The sequence below is a fragment of the Ylistrum balloti genome, unplaced genomic scaffold (assembly GCF_031769215.1).
Source record: "Ylistrum balloti isolate Yb309-2 unplaced genomic scaffold, AGI_CSIRO_Ybal_v1 Utg370038, whole genome shotgun sequence".
Taxonomy (NCBI): Eukaryota; Metazoa; Mollusca; class Bivalvia; order Pectinida; family Pectinidae; genus Ylistrum; species Ylistrum balloti.
This window is the reverse complement of record NW_026782097.1, coordinates 203,448-218,358: the sequence shown is the minus strand read 5'-3', so window position 1 is coordinate 218,358 and position 14,911 is coordinate 203,448. Positions and strand designations below refer to the sequence as shown.

The 14,911-nt window shown below is 34.7% G+C and overlaps 1 protein-coding gene across 3 annotated transcripts in view; it reads left to right on the top strand.

Annotated features, from left to right (window-relative positions):
* LOC132549003 (protein madd-4-like) overlaps positions 1-14,661 on the top strand; it is an 82,535-nt gene extending 67,874 nt beyond the window's left edge. For 2 of the 3 annotated variants that reach the window (XM_060212912.1, XM_060212914.1), the window contains exons 5-10: positions 1,062-1,192; positions 2,342-2,546; positions 7,544-8,413; positions 10,599-10,781; positions 11,320-11,467; positions 11,911-14,661. In XM_060212912.1, the coding sequence (XP_060068895.1) occupies positions 1,062-1,192; positions 2,342-2,546; positions 7,544-8,413; positions 10,599-10,781; positions 11,320-11,467; positions 11,911-12,026 (1,653 nt within the window). In that variant the 3' untranslated portion in view covers positions 12,027-14,661. The remainder of the gene's footprint in view (positions 1-1,061; positions 1,193-2,341; positions 2,547-7,543; positions 8,414-10,598; positions 10,782-11,319; positions 11,468-11,910) is intronic. The other variant, XM_060212913.1, reaches the window with a different exon arrangement.
* Positions 14,662-14,911: the final 250 nt, after the last annotated feature.

The following is a 14,911-nucleotide window of genomic DNA, read 5'->3' as shown; positions in this document are numbered from 1 at the left end:
TTATTTCAAACTTGGGATCATTTGACAGCCTGCACCTGTGTCGATCATTACAGATAATCGTGTATGCGTATATTACCTGGATCTACACAATACACATGTCTTGTTTAAATCTGACATGTCAAAATGTAATATGGTGATTAGCTGTCGCTGTTGCTGTCAAATTCCTTATTCAATTTCATTTAATACTGCTGGGGATATTTGTATTTTTTTTAGATATATCAAAGTGCAATCGATATCAATGTGAAATATATCCGAATGAATTTTGACGTTTTAAGTGTTTCACCAAGTTAAGATCTTCACGTGCCAGTTTAAGCGTTATGATTGCACAATTACCTGTACTTTATCGACGTACTCCAGCAGTTTAATTTGTATTTAATTTACATTTCCATATTGTGTTTTAGGCAACATTCGTTTCACATTACAATCTGAATGTAAGAGATATTCTGTAGTGAGTTGTGGACACAGATAGCCATTGGTATATTGGTGGGTCGTACAATGACCTGACACACTGATTCACTTTATCCAAGAATTGTTTAAACATGTATGGTTTTAATCTTAGATATAACAGATATTGTCAGGTTTTATTTCGCATTACGGTACCCATCAAAACTGATGCATGTGTGATAAATCATGTTGATATTGTGTTTTAACTGATTTCTTAACAAGATTGATCATTATTTAAAACATGAGCTGTAATGTGTGGGACGATGACACTGCATTATGAAACAGTGTTTAGTCATAGTATAGAAAATAGTTATGCCTTTAAAAATATTGATGCGATTTAAGTGATTTATATTTAAGCTCAGAAATCTTTTTGCTTTTCGAGCGGATGAAAATCTGAAGGCATTGTAGTTTTAAGTTTTAAAATTTGGCGTACATGGGTCTTTGATCAGCTTGATGAAATGTAGGACAAAATAGAAATCCTTGTTTATAACAGGTTCAATAGTTACCTAAAACAAACCAACGGGGAAAGTATGTTACAGATATGTTGTAATTCAATATTGATTCGATTGGACATTTCTCTGTACCACCAATAACAAAAATTTGATTAATGTCTTTAGACAGGGTACCAGACTGCTTCTTTCCATTGTAAGGACATGCGATATGATGTGATCACCTTCGAATTTTCATGCACTTCCCCGCGTCCTCAAGACATCACAAGAGAATGTAGAAAAAGGATGTGCGATCCAGGGTAAATATGATTATTATGACGTCATTTAGACATTATAAATGTCATCAAATGTCCTATTTTAGCGACTAATTAGATGTATGATATTGGCAATATATCCGACATACATGTAAACAATATTGTATAGGATAAAGTCAAAATTTGTGCACGTATAATCAAAACTGTGATTCAAACTCGATATTGATTAAATGATGGCAAAAAAGGAAGTAAGGACGATTTACATGGAAATTCCTGAGAAAAGGAGATGAAGAACCAATGAGATATTTAAATCGCATGTACGGAACGTTCTAGCAGAATGGACAATAGAATTACACAACTGAATTAATCTGTCTTTCATGTGAAGCTATTAATATCGAAGAACTCATCAAAGTAGGTAACAAGACCATACAAAGTCCTGAAAATTTGCTTTTAGATATATTTCTGATGTAATTTGTTATATGAAAAAAAAAACATTGCCGAATCTAATCTGGTTGAAAACCACCAATCAGTTGATTACCTCAATCTTTACCTAAAGCAATAAAAAAGGGCAGATTTCCATTGAACCAACAAATAGTGGATATGTTTTCGTATTCTCGTTGTGAATTTTACATTTCTTAGTGGAAACAGTCCTGCTTGCTCAGCTTACAAGGCTGCTAACATATCACAGCTGATTTCTCATTGTGTGCTCCACTTCAATATCACGATTTGAGTTAGTGATTTCAACAACTGACAACATAGGATTTCAAAAGATGAAGGTTTATAATAAATATTGGGAAGTTTTATATTCGGAATCCTGATCTCATTTACCAATTTGATATTGTATGTAATAACTGGTTGGCATAAGCTTTAAATGGCAAGTGTCTCTGATTACGGTTACCCTTCCGGAACACCTGGTATTTTGATTATCTCTGAATAGAATACTTGTTTTGAGCATATTTGCCAACGGTTGATCACTTTGAATGAATATTTTCTTACTGTGTTGGTATTTTTTATTGTAGACAGAATGTTATTGATTTTGATGAACAACTAGCCGAGTAAATGATAAAAAGACTGCTGATGAGAATCCCTTTTAGTAACCATGACAACGAAGGATGCCTGTTTTAATATTAAACTCAGTTTATAACTATCTGTCAATACACACTATTAATAAATAAGATTATTTACTCCCATCAGGTGGCGTGTTAACTCTTGGTCAGCCTGCTCCGTACCATGTGGAGGAGGAAAGAAGAACCGCGAGGTGAAATGCATGCAGGATACTGGGAGAGGACGAACAACACCTGCTCCATCATACCGATGCCCAGATCCGATGCCAATATCGGAATCTCCTTGTAATATGCAGTTCTGTCCGGCGTATTGGCAGACAGGAAGATGGTCCGAGGTATATAACGATATATAATACATAAAATGTATTCCTGTACTAGACGTAAAATGGCGGTAATATTTAGACCCTCTAGTAAACATATTGCGCATTTATTAGGCGTAAATGCAACATTCTCATTCACCTATATGTTCAAGATTGGCTCAATATTCAACCCAGACAATTCCATATTACGTCTTGTTCACTATCATTAGTCAGCATTTAACCCCGATCTCTACACAAAGGCTGACCAGTAAACAAATAGTGATGACATAAGAAATATCACATTATCACTAGTGACGGTATAACGTTATGTATTATCTTTGTGTAACTCATGATTCAGGAATAACGTTATCTAACTCGTGATTTACGAATAACGTTGTCTAACTCGTGATTAAGGAATAACGTTGACCAACTCGTGATTTACGAATAACGTTGTCTAACTCGTGATTCAGGAATAACGTTGACCAACTCGTGATTTACGAATAACGTTGTCTAACTCGTGATTCAGGAATAACGTTGTGTAACTCATGATTCAGGAATAACGTTGTCTAACTCCTGATTCAGGAATGACGTTGACCAACTCGTGATTTACGAATAACGTTGTCTAACTCATGATTCAGGAATAACGTTGACCAACTCGTGATTTACGAATAACGTTGTCTAACTCATGATTCAGGAATAACGTGGACCAACTCGTGATTTACGAATAACGTTGTCTAACTCATGATTCAGGAATAACGTTATCTAACTCATGATTCAGGAATAACGTTATCTAACTCATGATTCAGGAATAACGTTGACCAACTCGTGATTAAGGAATAACGTTATCTAACTCCTGATTCAGGAATAACGTTGTCTAACTCATGATTCTGGAATAACGTTGTGTAACTCATGATTCAGGAATAACGTTATCTAACTCATGATTCAGGGATAACGTTGTCTAACTCATGATTTACGAATAACGTTGTCTAACTCGTGATTAAGGAATAACGTTGCCTAACTCATGATTCAGGAATAACGTTGTCTAACTCGTGATTCAGGAATAACGTTGACCAACTCGTGATTTACGAATAACGTTGTCTAACTCGTGATTAAGCAATAACGTTATCTAACTCATGATTCAGGAATAACGTTGCCTAACTCATGATTCAGGAATAACGTTATCTAACTCGTGATTAAGGAATAACGTTGTCTAACTCTTGATTAAGGAATAACGTTGTCTAACTCATGATTCAGGAATAACGTTGTCTAACTCGTGATTAAGGAATAATGTTATCTAACTCGTGATTAAGTAATAACGTTGTCTAACTCATGATTCAGGAATAACGTTGTCTAACTCGTGATTAAGGAATAATGTTATCTAACTCGTGATTAAGTAATAACGTTGTCTAACTCCTGATTCAGGAATAACGTTATCTAACTCATGATTCAGGAATAACGTTGTCTAACTCGTGATTCAGGAATAACGTTGTCTAACTCTTGATTAAGGAATAACGTTATCTAACTCGTGATTAAGGAATAACGTTGTGTAACTCATGATTCAGGAATAACGTTGTCTAACTCATGATTTACGAATATTGTCTACCTCGTGATTCTGGAATAACGTTGTCTAACTCGTGATTTACGAATAACGTTGTCTAACTCGTGATTTACGATTAACGTTGTCTAACTCGTGATTCAGGAATAACATTGTCTAACTCATGTTTTACGAATAACGTTGTCTAACTCTTGATTCAGGAATAACGTTGTCTAACTTATGTTTTACGAATAACATTGTCTAACTCTTGATTCAGGAATAACGTTGTCTAACTCATGTTTTACGAATAACATTGTCTAACTCGTGATTCAGGAATAACGTTGTCTAACTCATGTTTTACGAATAACATTGTCTAACTCGTGATTCAGGAATAACGTTGTCTAACTCATGTTTTACGAATAACGTTGTCTAACTCTTGATTCAGGAATAACATTGTCTAACTCATGTTTTACGAATAACATTGTCTAACTCATTATTTAGGATGAACGTTGTCTAACTCGTGATTTAGGATAACGTTGTCCAAGTCCTGATTCAGGAATAACGTTGTGTAACTCGTGATTAAGGAATAACGTTGTCTAACTCGTGATTAAGGAATAATGTTATCTAACTCGTGATTAAGGAATAACGTTGTGTAACTCATGATTCAGGAATAACGTTGTCTAACTCATGATTTACGAATAGCGCTGTCTAACTCGTGATTAAGGAATAATGTTGTCTAACTCGTGATTAAGGAATAATGTTGTCTAAATCATGTTTTCCGAATAACATTGTCTAACTCATGATTCAGGAATAACATTGTCTAACTCATGTTTTACGAATAACATTGTCTAACTCGTGAATCAGATATAACATTGTCTAACTCATGTTTTACGAATAACATTGTCTAACTCTTGATTCAGGAATAACATTGTCTAACTCATGTTTTACGAATAACATTGTCTAACTCATTATTTAGGATGAACGTTGTCTAACTCGTGATTTAGGATAACGTTGTCTAACTCGTGATTAAGGAATAACGTTATCTAACTCGTGATTAAGGAATAACGTTATCTAACTCGTGATTAAGTAATAACGTTGTCTAACTCGTGATTAAGGAATAACGTTATCTAACTCGTGATTAAGTAATAACGTTGTCTAACTCGTGATTCAGGAATAACGTTGTCTAACTCGTGATTAAGGAATAACGTTATCGAACTCGTGATTAAGGAATAACGTTGTCTAACTCATGTTTTACGAATAACGTTGTCTAACTCATGATTTACGAATAACGTTGCTACGAATTTTTTTTGCTAATTGATTATAATGGAATTATAACAAGTTAACTAAAGAAATGCAGTATTAAAATGTGAAAACCTTAAACTGTAAAAGTCTCATTTGAAATATATAAGACAGAGATCCCAAAATTCTATCTGGCATTAGTTTTTTCTTCTTTTATTCTCACATTCTTCAATTAAAAAATGCACTTAGATTCTCCCGAATCCTGTTTCTTAAAACATTTAAAGTATTGCGCTTGACAATTATTTGGATATGAAATTACCTATGTAACAGGACAATGCATAAACAATTCTACTTGAGATGTGAATTGTCACTTTTCAAAGCATTTTCATGTCAATTTGACCATCGCTACACTTTCACGTGGTAATAACTTAGCATCATGTTTCAAAAGTCAACTGCTATTTTGTAATCACATCTGTGAAATAACGACAACGTTTATCTTAATTTAAGTCAGCGGTGCCAGAAGTCTACATAACCGCGTATTTGATATCGTATGTCAGCATTTTCTTTTTTAAGAATAGTGTATAAAACTAGCCTAAGTTTAAGAGTTTAAGTGACTAAATTGTACGTTTTGGGTATCAAAGGCCTATCATAAAAGCGCTTGACACTGACAATGAAATTGTTTGTGTGTCTGTTTAGTTGGCGCCATATAGCTTTGATATATCTAACAGCATGTTGTTGCCTATAATAATGTGTAGCTGGATCAGATGCTGTTTTGCGAACTGCGAATATTTATGCTTGTTTTTATCACTGTGTGACCCGTAAATGTTTCATGTATAATTTCTCCGCGTATCAATGATGATCTCTATATATGTAAGATCATTTTGATAATTCATTATTTATTTCTGTCCTTGTGGTGACATCTTAATTTACCAGAAAAGTAAAAGGACTCGTAGTAAAGCCCCGCTCCTCCCTGTTCGTACTAATCTACATCCAGTGACATGTGTTCCAGTATTAGTGTGATAACAAAAACTGGTTTTCTTTCTATTTTTGATAATTTAACAATGTCCGATTCTTAATTTCAGACAAGATTACACCATCAGGAATAGACACATGGTAATCAATTGACGATATACTGTTAATCATAATAATTAAACAAACCAAACCTGCGGTAATTAAATGTTGAGATAGATCAGAATGATTTCGTTGTATCCACCTGTCCCGGATGTTATATGATAGTTATGTATAGTGTAGGATTATTCGTGTACCCAGCATACTCCAGAAAGCTGAGACGAATAGACGGCCTAGTTTTCTTTTACGTTCTGGGAAGACGACATTCTGTGATATAGAAATACTAAAATGTAAGATAGGACACTTAAAGGTAATTAAACGAATATATGATATATGTCTCTGATAGTGATACTACTCCCGGAAGCCGTTGGTGCAGATTAGATTTTATAAATATTGTGTATCTGTAAGCTTCTCAAATGATGATGACGAGTGTCAATGATGCTTCTGCACATTCTTTACGAACACTGTAGCCATCACTTATGATATGGCTTTCTCAATCTCCCACACTGAACCTCAGTCATAAAAGTGCTTTCTTTTTATTCCTGTACTCTGCAAACCCTCTTTTATTATTTGTATTTCAATAACGAAACAGATATTAGCAGGTCACTGCTAGATAATGGCATATCATACATCTTTTATTAATCTATACAACGACGAAACACATAGCGTCAACAAACATTGCTTGTGGGAAGAATGCTATGAACGTTTCAAATAGCAGCTTATAAATCATCTTTATGGCCCTCACGGCAATGTACATTACACGTGCATCCAGCCCTCTATAACAAATAGTCCATTATACATGTAACACATTTGATTCATTATTCGATTGCATTGCCATTTTTTATTGTTTAGAACTTCAATTTTTTATATTCTCAGAACTCCTTTAGGTTGTTGCGAGAACATCCGAACCATCTGAACCACTTGTCTATGACAAAGCGTTTTATCTATAAACAGTGGTCATTTTACAATTATAACAACAAAGCAGAATTATTACGCAACATACTGTTAGGAAGAGTGTTTACGAATCCAGAGATCCTTTATATAAATATTTGTGTCTGATTGCTTGATACGTCTGAAAAGGTAATATTACTATACTGAATTGACGAAAATTAATGTATAAACATTCATTTTCTGTCGACTATGATATTTATTGTAATGGTGATGAATGATGATGATTTGTTTTGTCTCGCAGTGCTCTGTTTCCTGTGGGATAGGACAAGAAAGTCGCCCAGTTTACTGTGTGAAGATCCCGAGACAGGGATCGAAGGTCAACGTATCTTCCGTGGAATGTCGCGGTCCTAAGCCTGCGGGATCGCGATCGTGTTCCCGTCCGGAATGTTACCAGAGTTTCGCTAAAGTTCCTTCCATAACTCTCCACAATGATACTTTCTTACAAATACGACGAACAAAGCGAATCCATCTTCATGTTGGAGAGACCGCTACACTGCTGGCAGGACAGCCAGTAAAAGTTATATGTCCTGTTGAGAATTTTAATAAAAGACTTTTGTTCTGGACAAGGAATAATAGATTGATTCCAATGTCTAGAACAGAACGGGTTTTTGTATCTAGAAACGGAGCATTGAAAATAAAACGAACCGATCCTACCTTGGATACGGGAGAATTCACGTGCATAGCAGGAATGCAGAGTGCAACGATACGTTTACGATTTTCCTCTAAAAAGAAAGCGATGAATAAAGGGAGAAAATTAATGAAGTCAGTGATAAAAGAGACGGCATCAATGTCTTCGTCTCTGGACCAACCACAAAGCGACAAGATTCCAGCGCCACGGTCGCCACACTCGGTAAGGCGTGCGACGATGGACGCCATGTTGGACAGTCTTGGCGGAGACTTTGTCTACACGACAGCAGACTGGGGCGCCTGTTCCCGCACATGTGGAAAAGGGCTGCAGACCCGCAAAGTCGCATGTGTAAAAGCTACAAATGTTTACATAAAGGTTGTCAGCAAGGAGGCATGTAACGGCATTCAAAGACCGCCGGATGTCCGACCTTGCGTCATTCAGGAACAGTGTCCAAAGTGGGTCGTTGGAGAATGGCAAGAGGTAGTTGTATTTTTCATGTGCATGTTACGTATAATATTCAAGCGTGTTTCGGAATTCAAAACCATCGTTTCTGTCGGATGTACAGGAGTAACAATGATTTAGGATACTTGCTCCTCGTCAATTGTTTATATACACCCTGGATTCATACAAAACAAAGGTTGTTATACGTCCTCAACATGCCATTTCTTCACTTAATATGCTTCCCAATACTTCATTTAGATTACATTTGATGTTATTTCACTAGCTATATTCTAAACTAGTAACATATAATAATCAAGAATTACTTAAGAAATATGTACTTTTCACTTCCCTATCGCGATCTTTTTTATCAAAACGGTTTGGCTGGTTCAAAAGAACTCGTTCCCCTATGTTACTGGGTATCTTCAATATGCAAATGGTTTTTGTAACATTGTGTATTTTGAGGTAAAACAGTTGTATCCAGCCGGAAACCAAAGTGTCAGAGAATGCTTTGTGTGTGTTTTTTTTTAACAATGAACAGTTGTGTCCGCTCCTAACCATTAGTCTTTATAACAAACATCGCATACAGAGATATGAAAAACAAAACATCTCCCGTAGCGTTCTGTAATTCTGGTAGTGTATCACTTATCTATGATACTTATGTTTACGTGTTGTACGTATATATACCGGTAATAAATATGTTTACTTGTAAGATGACATCATAACATGCCATTACTTTCTCTTATTTCGATGGTTAAGTAGCGATTTGCAGCTGTTTTATTTTTTTAACTATGGAAATGCATATGAATACAACGGTGTTTATTGTTAAAGTTTTAGCAGGACCATCTATCTTTTCGATCTTGATTCCAAAAGTAAGCTCTATAAAATGTCAAAATCAACACTGTTTTCTCTATGTAAATTCACTGGCTTAGATAGATATCTTAGCCCGTGATACACTGTATAGACGAATGTGATATGTGTAAAAACAATTTCTGTATGGCAAAACTCTGCGATGCGTCATATCAAAATGATTTAAGTTCAGAATTTGAAAAGTATCGGAATACGTCCAATGATAATATTATTGATAATACACCTGTCCGGTTTCCCAAATATACATATACTACATCGGATGTATTTATATCACAAAAATGACAATCACCAAGCATATGTAAAGCACCTTTAAGTGTCCTAGATGAATTGGTAGAACATATTACACCCATCATTTTAGACACCTTCACTGTCGAATTAGGCCGTGCTGCAGATGTACAAGTCTTATCTATACGTCTGTGAGGTGGAAGTTATCACAGTCGTAGTCTTACATTGATAACAACATTTTACATATACTTCCAGTTTTATTGTTCCGATTTTTTGTTTTGATGCAATGCGCCAAATATAATCAAGAATACCTAGATGTTGGTGGGTCGGCGATGTAACTTTCTATTTTTGAATGTTCTTGATTATCATGAGCGGACGAACCCCTTATCACATTTTCCAATGTAGTCGTCTTAACATTATGTGTACAAAAGTATCAAAATTTTTGCATAATAGATTTTGAATTCACTAAAACTACAAATACACTATATATTTTATAATCAGTTAGAAATATACCATTGTTCACGTTGTGGTAAAGACACACAGGTGGTGAGTACATTTCAGTATAAATTTGACTCGTGATGGGTTCTACAGTTATGTTATATGTATATATTATAGAAACCACAACCGTATTCAGCATTTATGCTTATTTCTGTTTTATTTGACATATTTATTTATTTGACATACGCTAGAACTTGAACAACGGATTTCTTTTCAAGTCTCGTTTTTTTAAATTCAAGCTTATTGTGTTTTCCTAAAAAGAAAATTCTGCACAAGTTATTATTTCATATCATGTTTTTATTAAAAAATTACAATAGGGCCTACTTTTGTTCGTATAGAAATTGTACGCCTCAATTCACAATATATTAACAAACATGTAGGCCTAGGTAGCTCGATTTACAAACATTAGGGCGACCATGATTGAGTGCGGCAATGTGATATTTGTATATATTGAATATTGAATAAGTAAACATTATACGTGTAACTAAATATAATATATTTTTGACGCCCCTTCCGCTCCCCCCAACCCCCACCCCACCCCTTGATAAAAATACAAGAAAACGTCTTCCATTTGTTCGTCCGAAAATATAGGTTCGTAAGATGTACAGTTTCATGTTTGTTTTTGTTTCAATTTTAGTGCTCCGCAAAGCATTGCAAGAGGACTGGTCGAGCCACTCAGTCCCGGAATCTCCGCTGCCAAAGTGACAATAACACCGTGATACCACAGCGTCGGTGTTCACACTTACAGAAACCAGTTGTAAAGCAGGAATGCGAGAACCCGTCATGTTTACCTGTCTGGAACACATCAGGCTGGACCAAAGTGAGTACCGTTCATTATAAACGTTACATTTTAATGAGTGAGCTATATTAACATAACCTTGGTAAACTAGCGGCAGGCAGACTGGTGTAGTTTGTTAGTCCTGACGAGAAAATCTTTCTGGTTGAAACTAGCCTGTAAATTGTCTTCACATATTATATTACTGACTGGTTGCATTTCGGCATTAATTTAGTATAATCTATGTCGCATAATGACATAAAATTGCCCAAGCAAACTGTGAAATATACGGGACATGAATGCAATAATTGCAGATGTAATTTTAGTTATTTTTAGGGGAAATTGAATAATTTTTAAAGACGTCAAAGACTTGTATACATTTCGAACTGGTATCACTATCCACAGGAATGTGTACATTTTGAATAGCAAATGCACAGCCTAACACCTAACACCAAGCAAACACGTAAGTTGTACAAGAGACAAAGGGTAATGATATCTGTTAACAGTAACCATTGAATATGCATTGCTGTTTATCCATAACTTTCAGCTTTTGTCATGCATCCTGTTTTTATTATCCTTTCAGTGCAATCCACGTTGTGGGGACAAGAGAAGAAAAGTGCGTATGCTGGCATGTGTTTGGAAAAACACGGGTAAACCTGCCCAAACAAACTGCCATACAATACCTAAACCAGTCGTGTGGAAAAACTGTAAACCAAGAAAATGTCGTAAAGGTAAATTCATGGTCGGGTGGATCGAATATCAGATCAAGTACATAAGGATTCATTATAGATTTCATAACATAAACAAGGCTAAGAGGAAGTAAGCAACTGTTTAACACACTTCGAATGATGTATATTCTAGTGTAGCTATATAGAATGCCAAGCCAAGTACATGTAAAAGTCAGCATTCAGACTGATATAGAATGTCTTACTTAAGCTAGAATCGATATGTACTGCTTGGTTGGTACATTTTACTATTTCGAAGTCCTGTACATCTATGTAGAAGAGTGATATAAGGGAGGTAACTTCGAGGAAAAAGGCAAGCGAACTACATTATACAAAGGTAAATGTTAATTTGTATTTTTTTTTAAATTTTAGTTTTGTATTTTTTTTTTTTATTTTAGTTTTGTATTTTTTTTTTTTATTATTTTAGTTTTGTATTTTTATTGTTGCAGTGAGTTGCCGGGACGACTCGCGGTACTGTAGTGTGGTCGGATTACTCCAGATGTGTAGATACGAGTCCTTCCGGAAAAAGTGTTGTCGAACATGTAAAAATATAAACAGCTCTTAGCACTAGATATAATGTTGTTTATTTATTTCAATTTATGTAATGATAAAACTAGAATTCCATTTTGACTTTATCTTAATTGTCTGATTGTATAAACAGTGATATGGTGTTAGAGAGGAAAGACAAATGTATGGTCAAGTGGGTGTAGAAAGTATGACAAGTATGCTGGTTGTATGAGAACCTAATTACCAAGAGAACATGTTTGTTTCGAAAAAGATTTTTGTGATTTGATTTATTTTTGTAAGATGTCGTGAAAGCGTATGGTATGAGTATATGTATAATGCCACGTTGCTAGCAAATTGTATTACGTCCACAATAATAAAAAATGAACAGCATCTTTCAATACAAAGATTGTACAAAAGATACACAAGTGCGTAGTACATTTCAATACATATATCGAATAACACACAGTACAGTCAAATAATGAATTAAACTACGTCATACAGCTATTGCGTCCTTCGGGGACCTGTCAGTGGTACCCGTGCTAATGGCCTTAATTATAGCACCAGAGATAGAGTAACCCTCATGCCTTCACTTACACATGTAAAGAGAGGATTAAGTTGAAGAAAACACACTTTATAGAGACTGATTAGAAAATGAAAGAACAAATTGTACGTGTCCTGTGTTATCTCAGTATATAACCACACTTTTGATCGGATACGAGGTACATATTTACAAAAATAAACTGGGAATAGGAGATGAAAACTACGCTTTTTCGACTTTCTTATATAGTGATCGATTCGTTATTCTAGAACGTGCACTATTTAGACGTTCTGATAACATATGATTAGATCAGATCTGGTTGGAGATCATGTCCATGAACGTACAAGGATTCTACACGATTTACATCAACCTTAAAATGGAGGGTCTTTAGGGAAAAAATAATTTACAAATAAAAAAAATAGGTCAGTTTTGCCCATTTTGAGCCTATTACGTGGAAACTACGCAATAGCTTTGTTTATGTGGTTCGGGGGCATTAGATTAACATATTGCAAAACTGAATCAAAAATAGGTTATTTGTTTCCTAAACAATTATTGAGGAGACAAAAAAAAAATATTTTTCGTAAAGGATGTGTGAATGTGGTTTTTTTTTCATACGTTTTGATAGGGCGAACGATAATGACAGAATGTCACACAGAGTAACATAGGGATGTGTGTTCGATCCCGTATGTATGTACACTTAATTGATTGCATTTTATATTAGAGAATGTTTTGTATTAACCTTCAGACTGTGAATGAATACATCTGGCGGTTAAAACCGACAACTATATTGACCCACTGGTGTTCAGCTTAGAAGTTTTCGGTGATGAAGGTTATTTTTTTTTATTTGCCTGAATGTGAAATGAGCGCATGGTGTTCATTTAGTATCCAATAACTACAATGGTATTATTTCTATTGCGTCGATGCTAGTCAAAACATTTTATACTTAAAATAAATATCATCTTTATGTTTGTTAATTGTTCATAATTCATATTGGTGTTGTGAAAACACATGTATCTAACATTGTCTTAATTTTGAAATCGGAACAAAACAAGGGGGTTTGCCAAGAAGTGATATTAATAGTACTATATCATGTAACTCATTGTCGAATCTAAATTGAGGAAAATGACCAGGGAATTAAAAATTCAAATCTTTTTTTCTATATTAGTATAAATTATATTTTAGTAATTATTTTGTGAATTACATGTCGTGGATTTATTTATAAATACGTTATTTTTCTACTTTCTGTTGTGATATCGAGAAAAAGACAGATGCATCAGACCGCGCTGACCATGCCAATAGAAAATAGACTGACAATCGTTACCTTAATGTGTGATTAAATACATTGAAACCTTAATCGCTTTAGATAAAGCCAAAACGCCATGTACTCGCGTCAAAGCCGTAGATATGTTGTTGTTTCTGGATTACATGTTTTCGCACAATTGTTTGTTTTAATTCATGAGACTGGCAAAGGAGAAGTTCATGAAAAGGTCATCAATCGCTCAGTGCAGAATTCCCTAAACATAAATGGTTACGGTAGCAAGTGTCATGAGATTTGATCTCAAATACATGTAATATACATACTACCTCGAGATATAGATACGATTTTAGACTTTAAACAAGTTATGTTAAAGCTGAGCAAATATAATGTAATTGATATATTACCAAGCACCTTGTGTCGCTTCCTCCAACATGTTCATTAGGTATTCGACGTTTTTACTTTGAAAAAGATTTGTGTTAGAGTGACTTAAAATCATGATTTATCTCCCAGGATGATGATAGGAGACGTCAATATCAGTGACGGCTTTATGAAGATTTTATTATATATAAAACACAGCAGTCTTGCCGATGGAATACGGATTTCGGGGGGAACTTCTGTATGTTAGTTATCAGTCATAGTCTTATTCTTGTGTTTATAGAGAAGTAGGCTACAGGAGGAAATGTAATAACCCGAAGATTATTCTGATATATATGAACTAGCTATACCAGTACCTAGTATATAATATTGTTTTATAATAAACAATGACAAACAATTGTTTTACGTTTAAAACGTTTTGTATATGTTTATATTATGTTGATTAAATTTATGTATGTGTTTTTATATTACATATGTAATTGTGTTTATAAGTGCTTGATGTGATTAAACAATCCAAACATACATATCTCGTGTTTACTTTATCTAGGGTCTCCAACAGGAATATCTCTCAATCGGTGGTTGTCATGTGCTATCCAGATGTAATTCTCCATATTTTTCTAGTTAATTAGATGTCGCTGTACCAAAATGTTTTCTCGTTCACATGATAGCGGGGATGTATGTGGCTTGTATAAGCTTTAGCCTGTTGCTTTATAATCTTTGAATGGTTTTCAATAAAATCATCTTGACTGGAAATATTGAGGAAACAAACTAC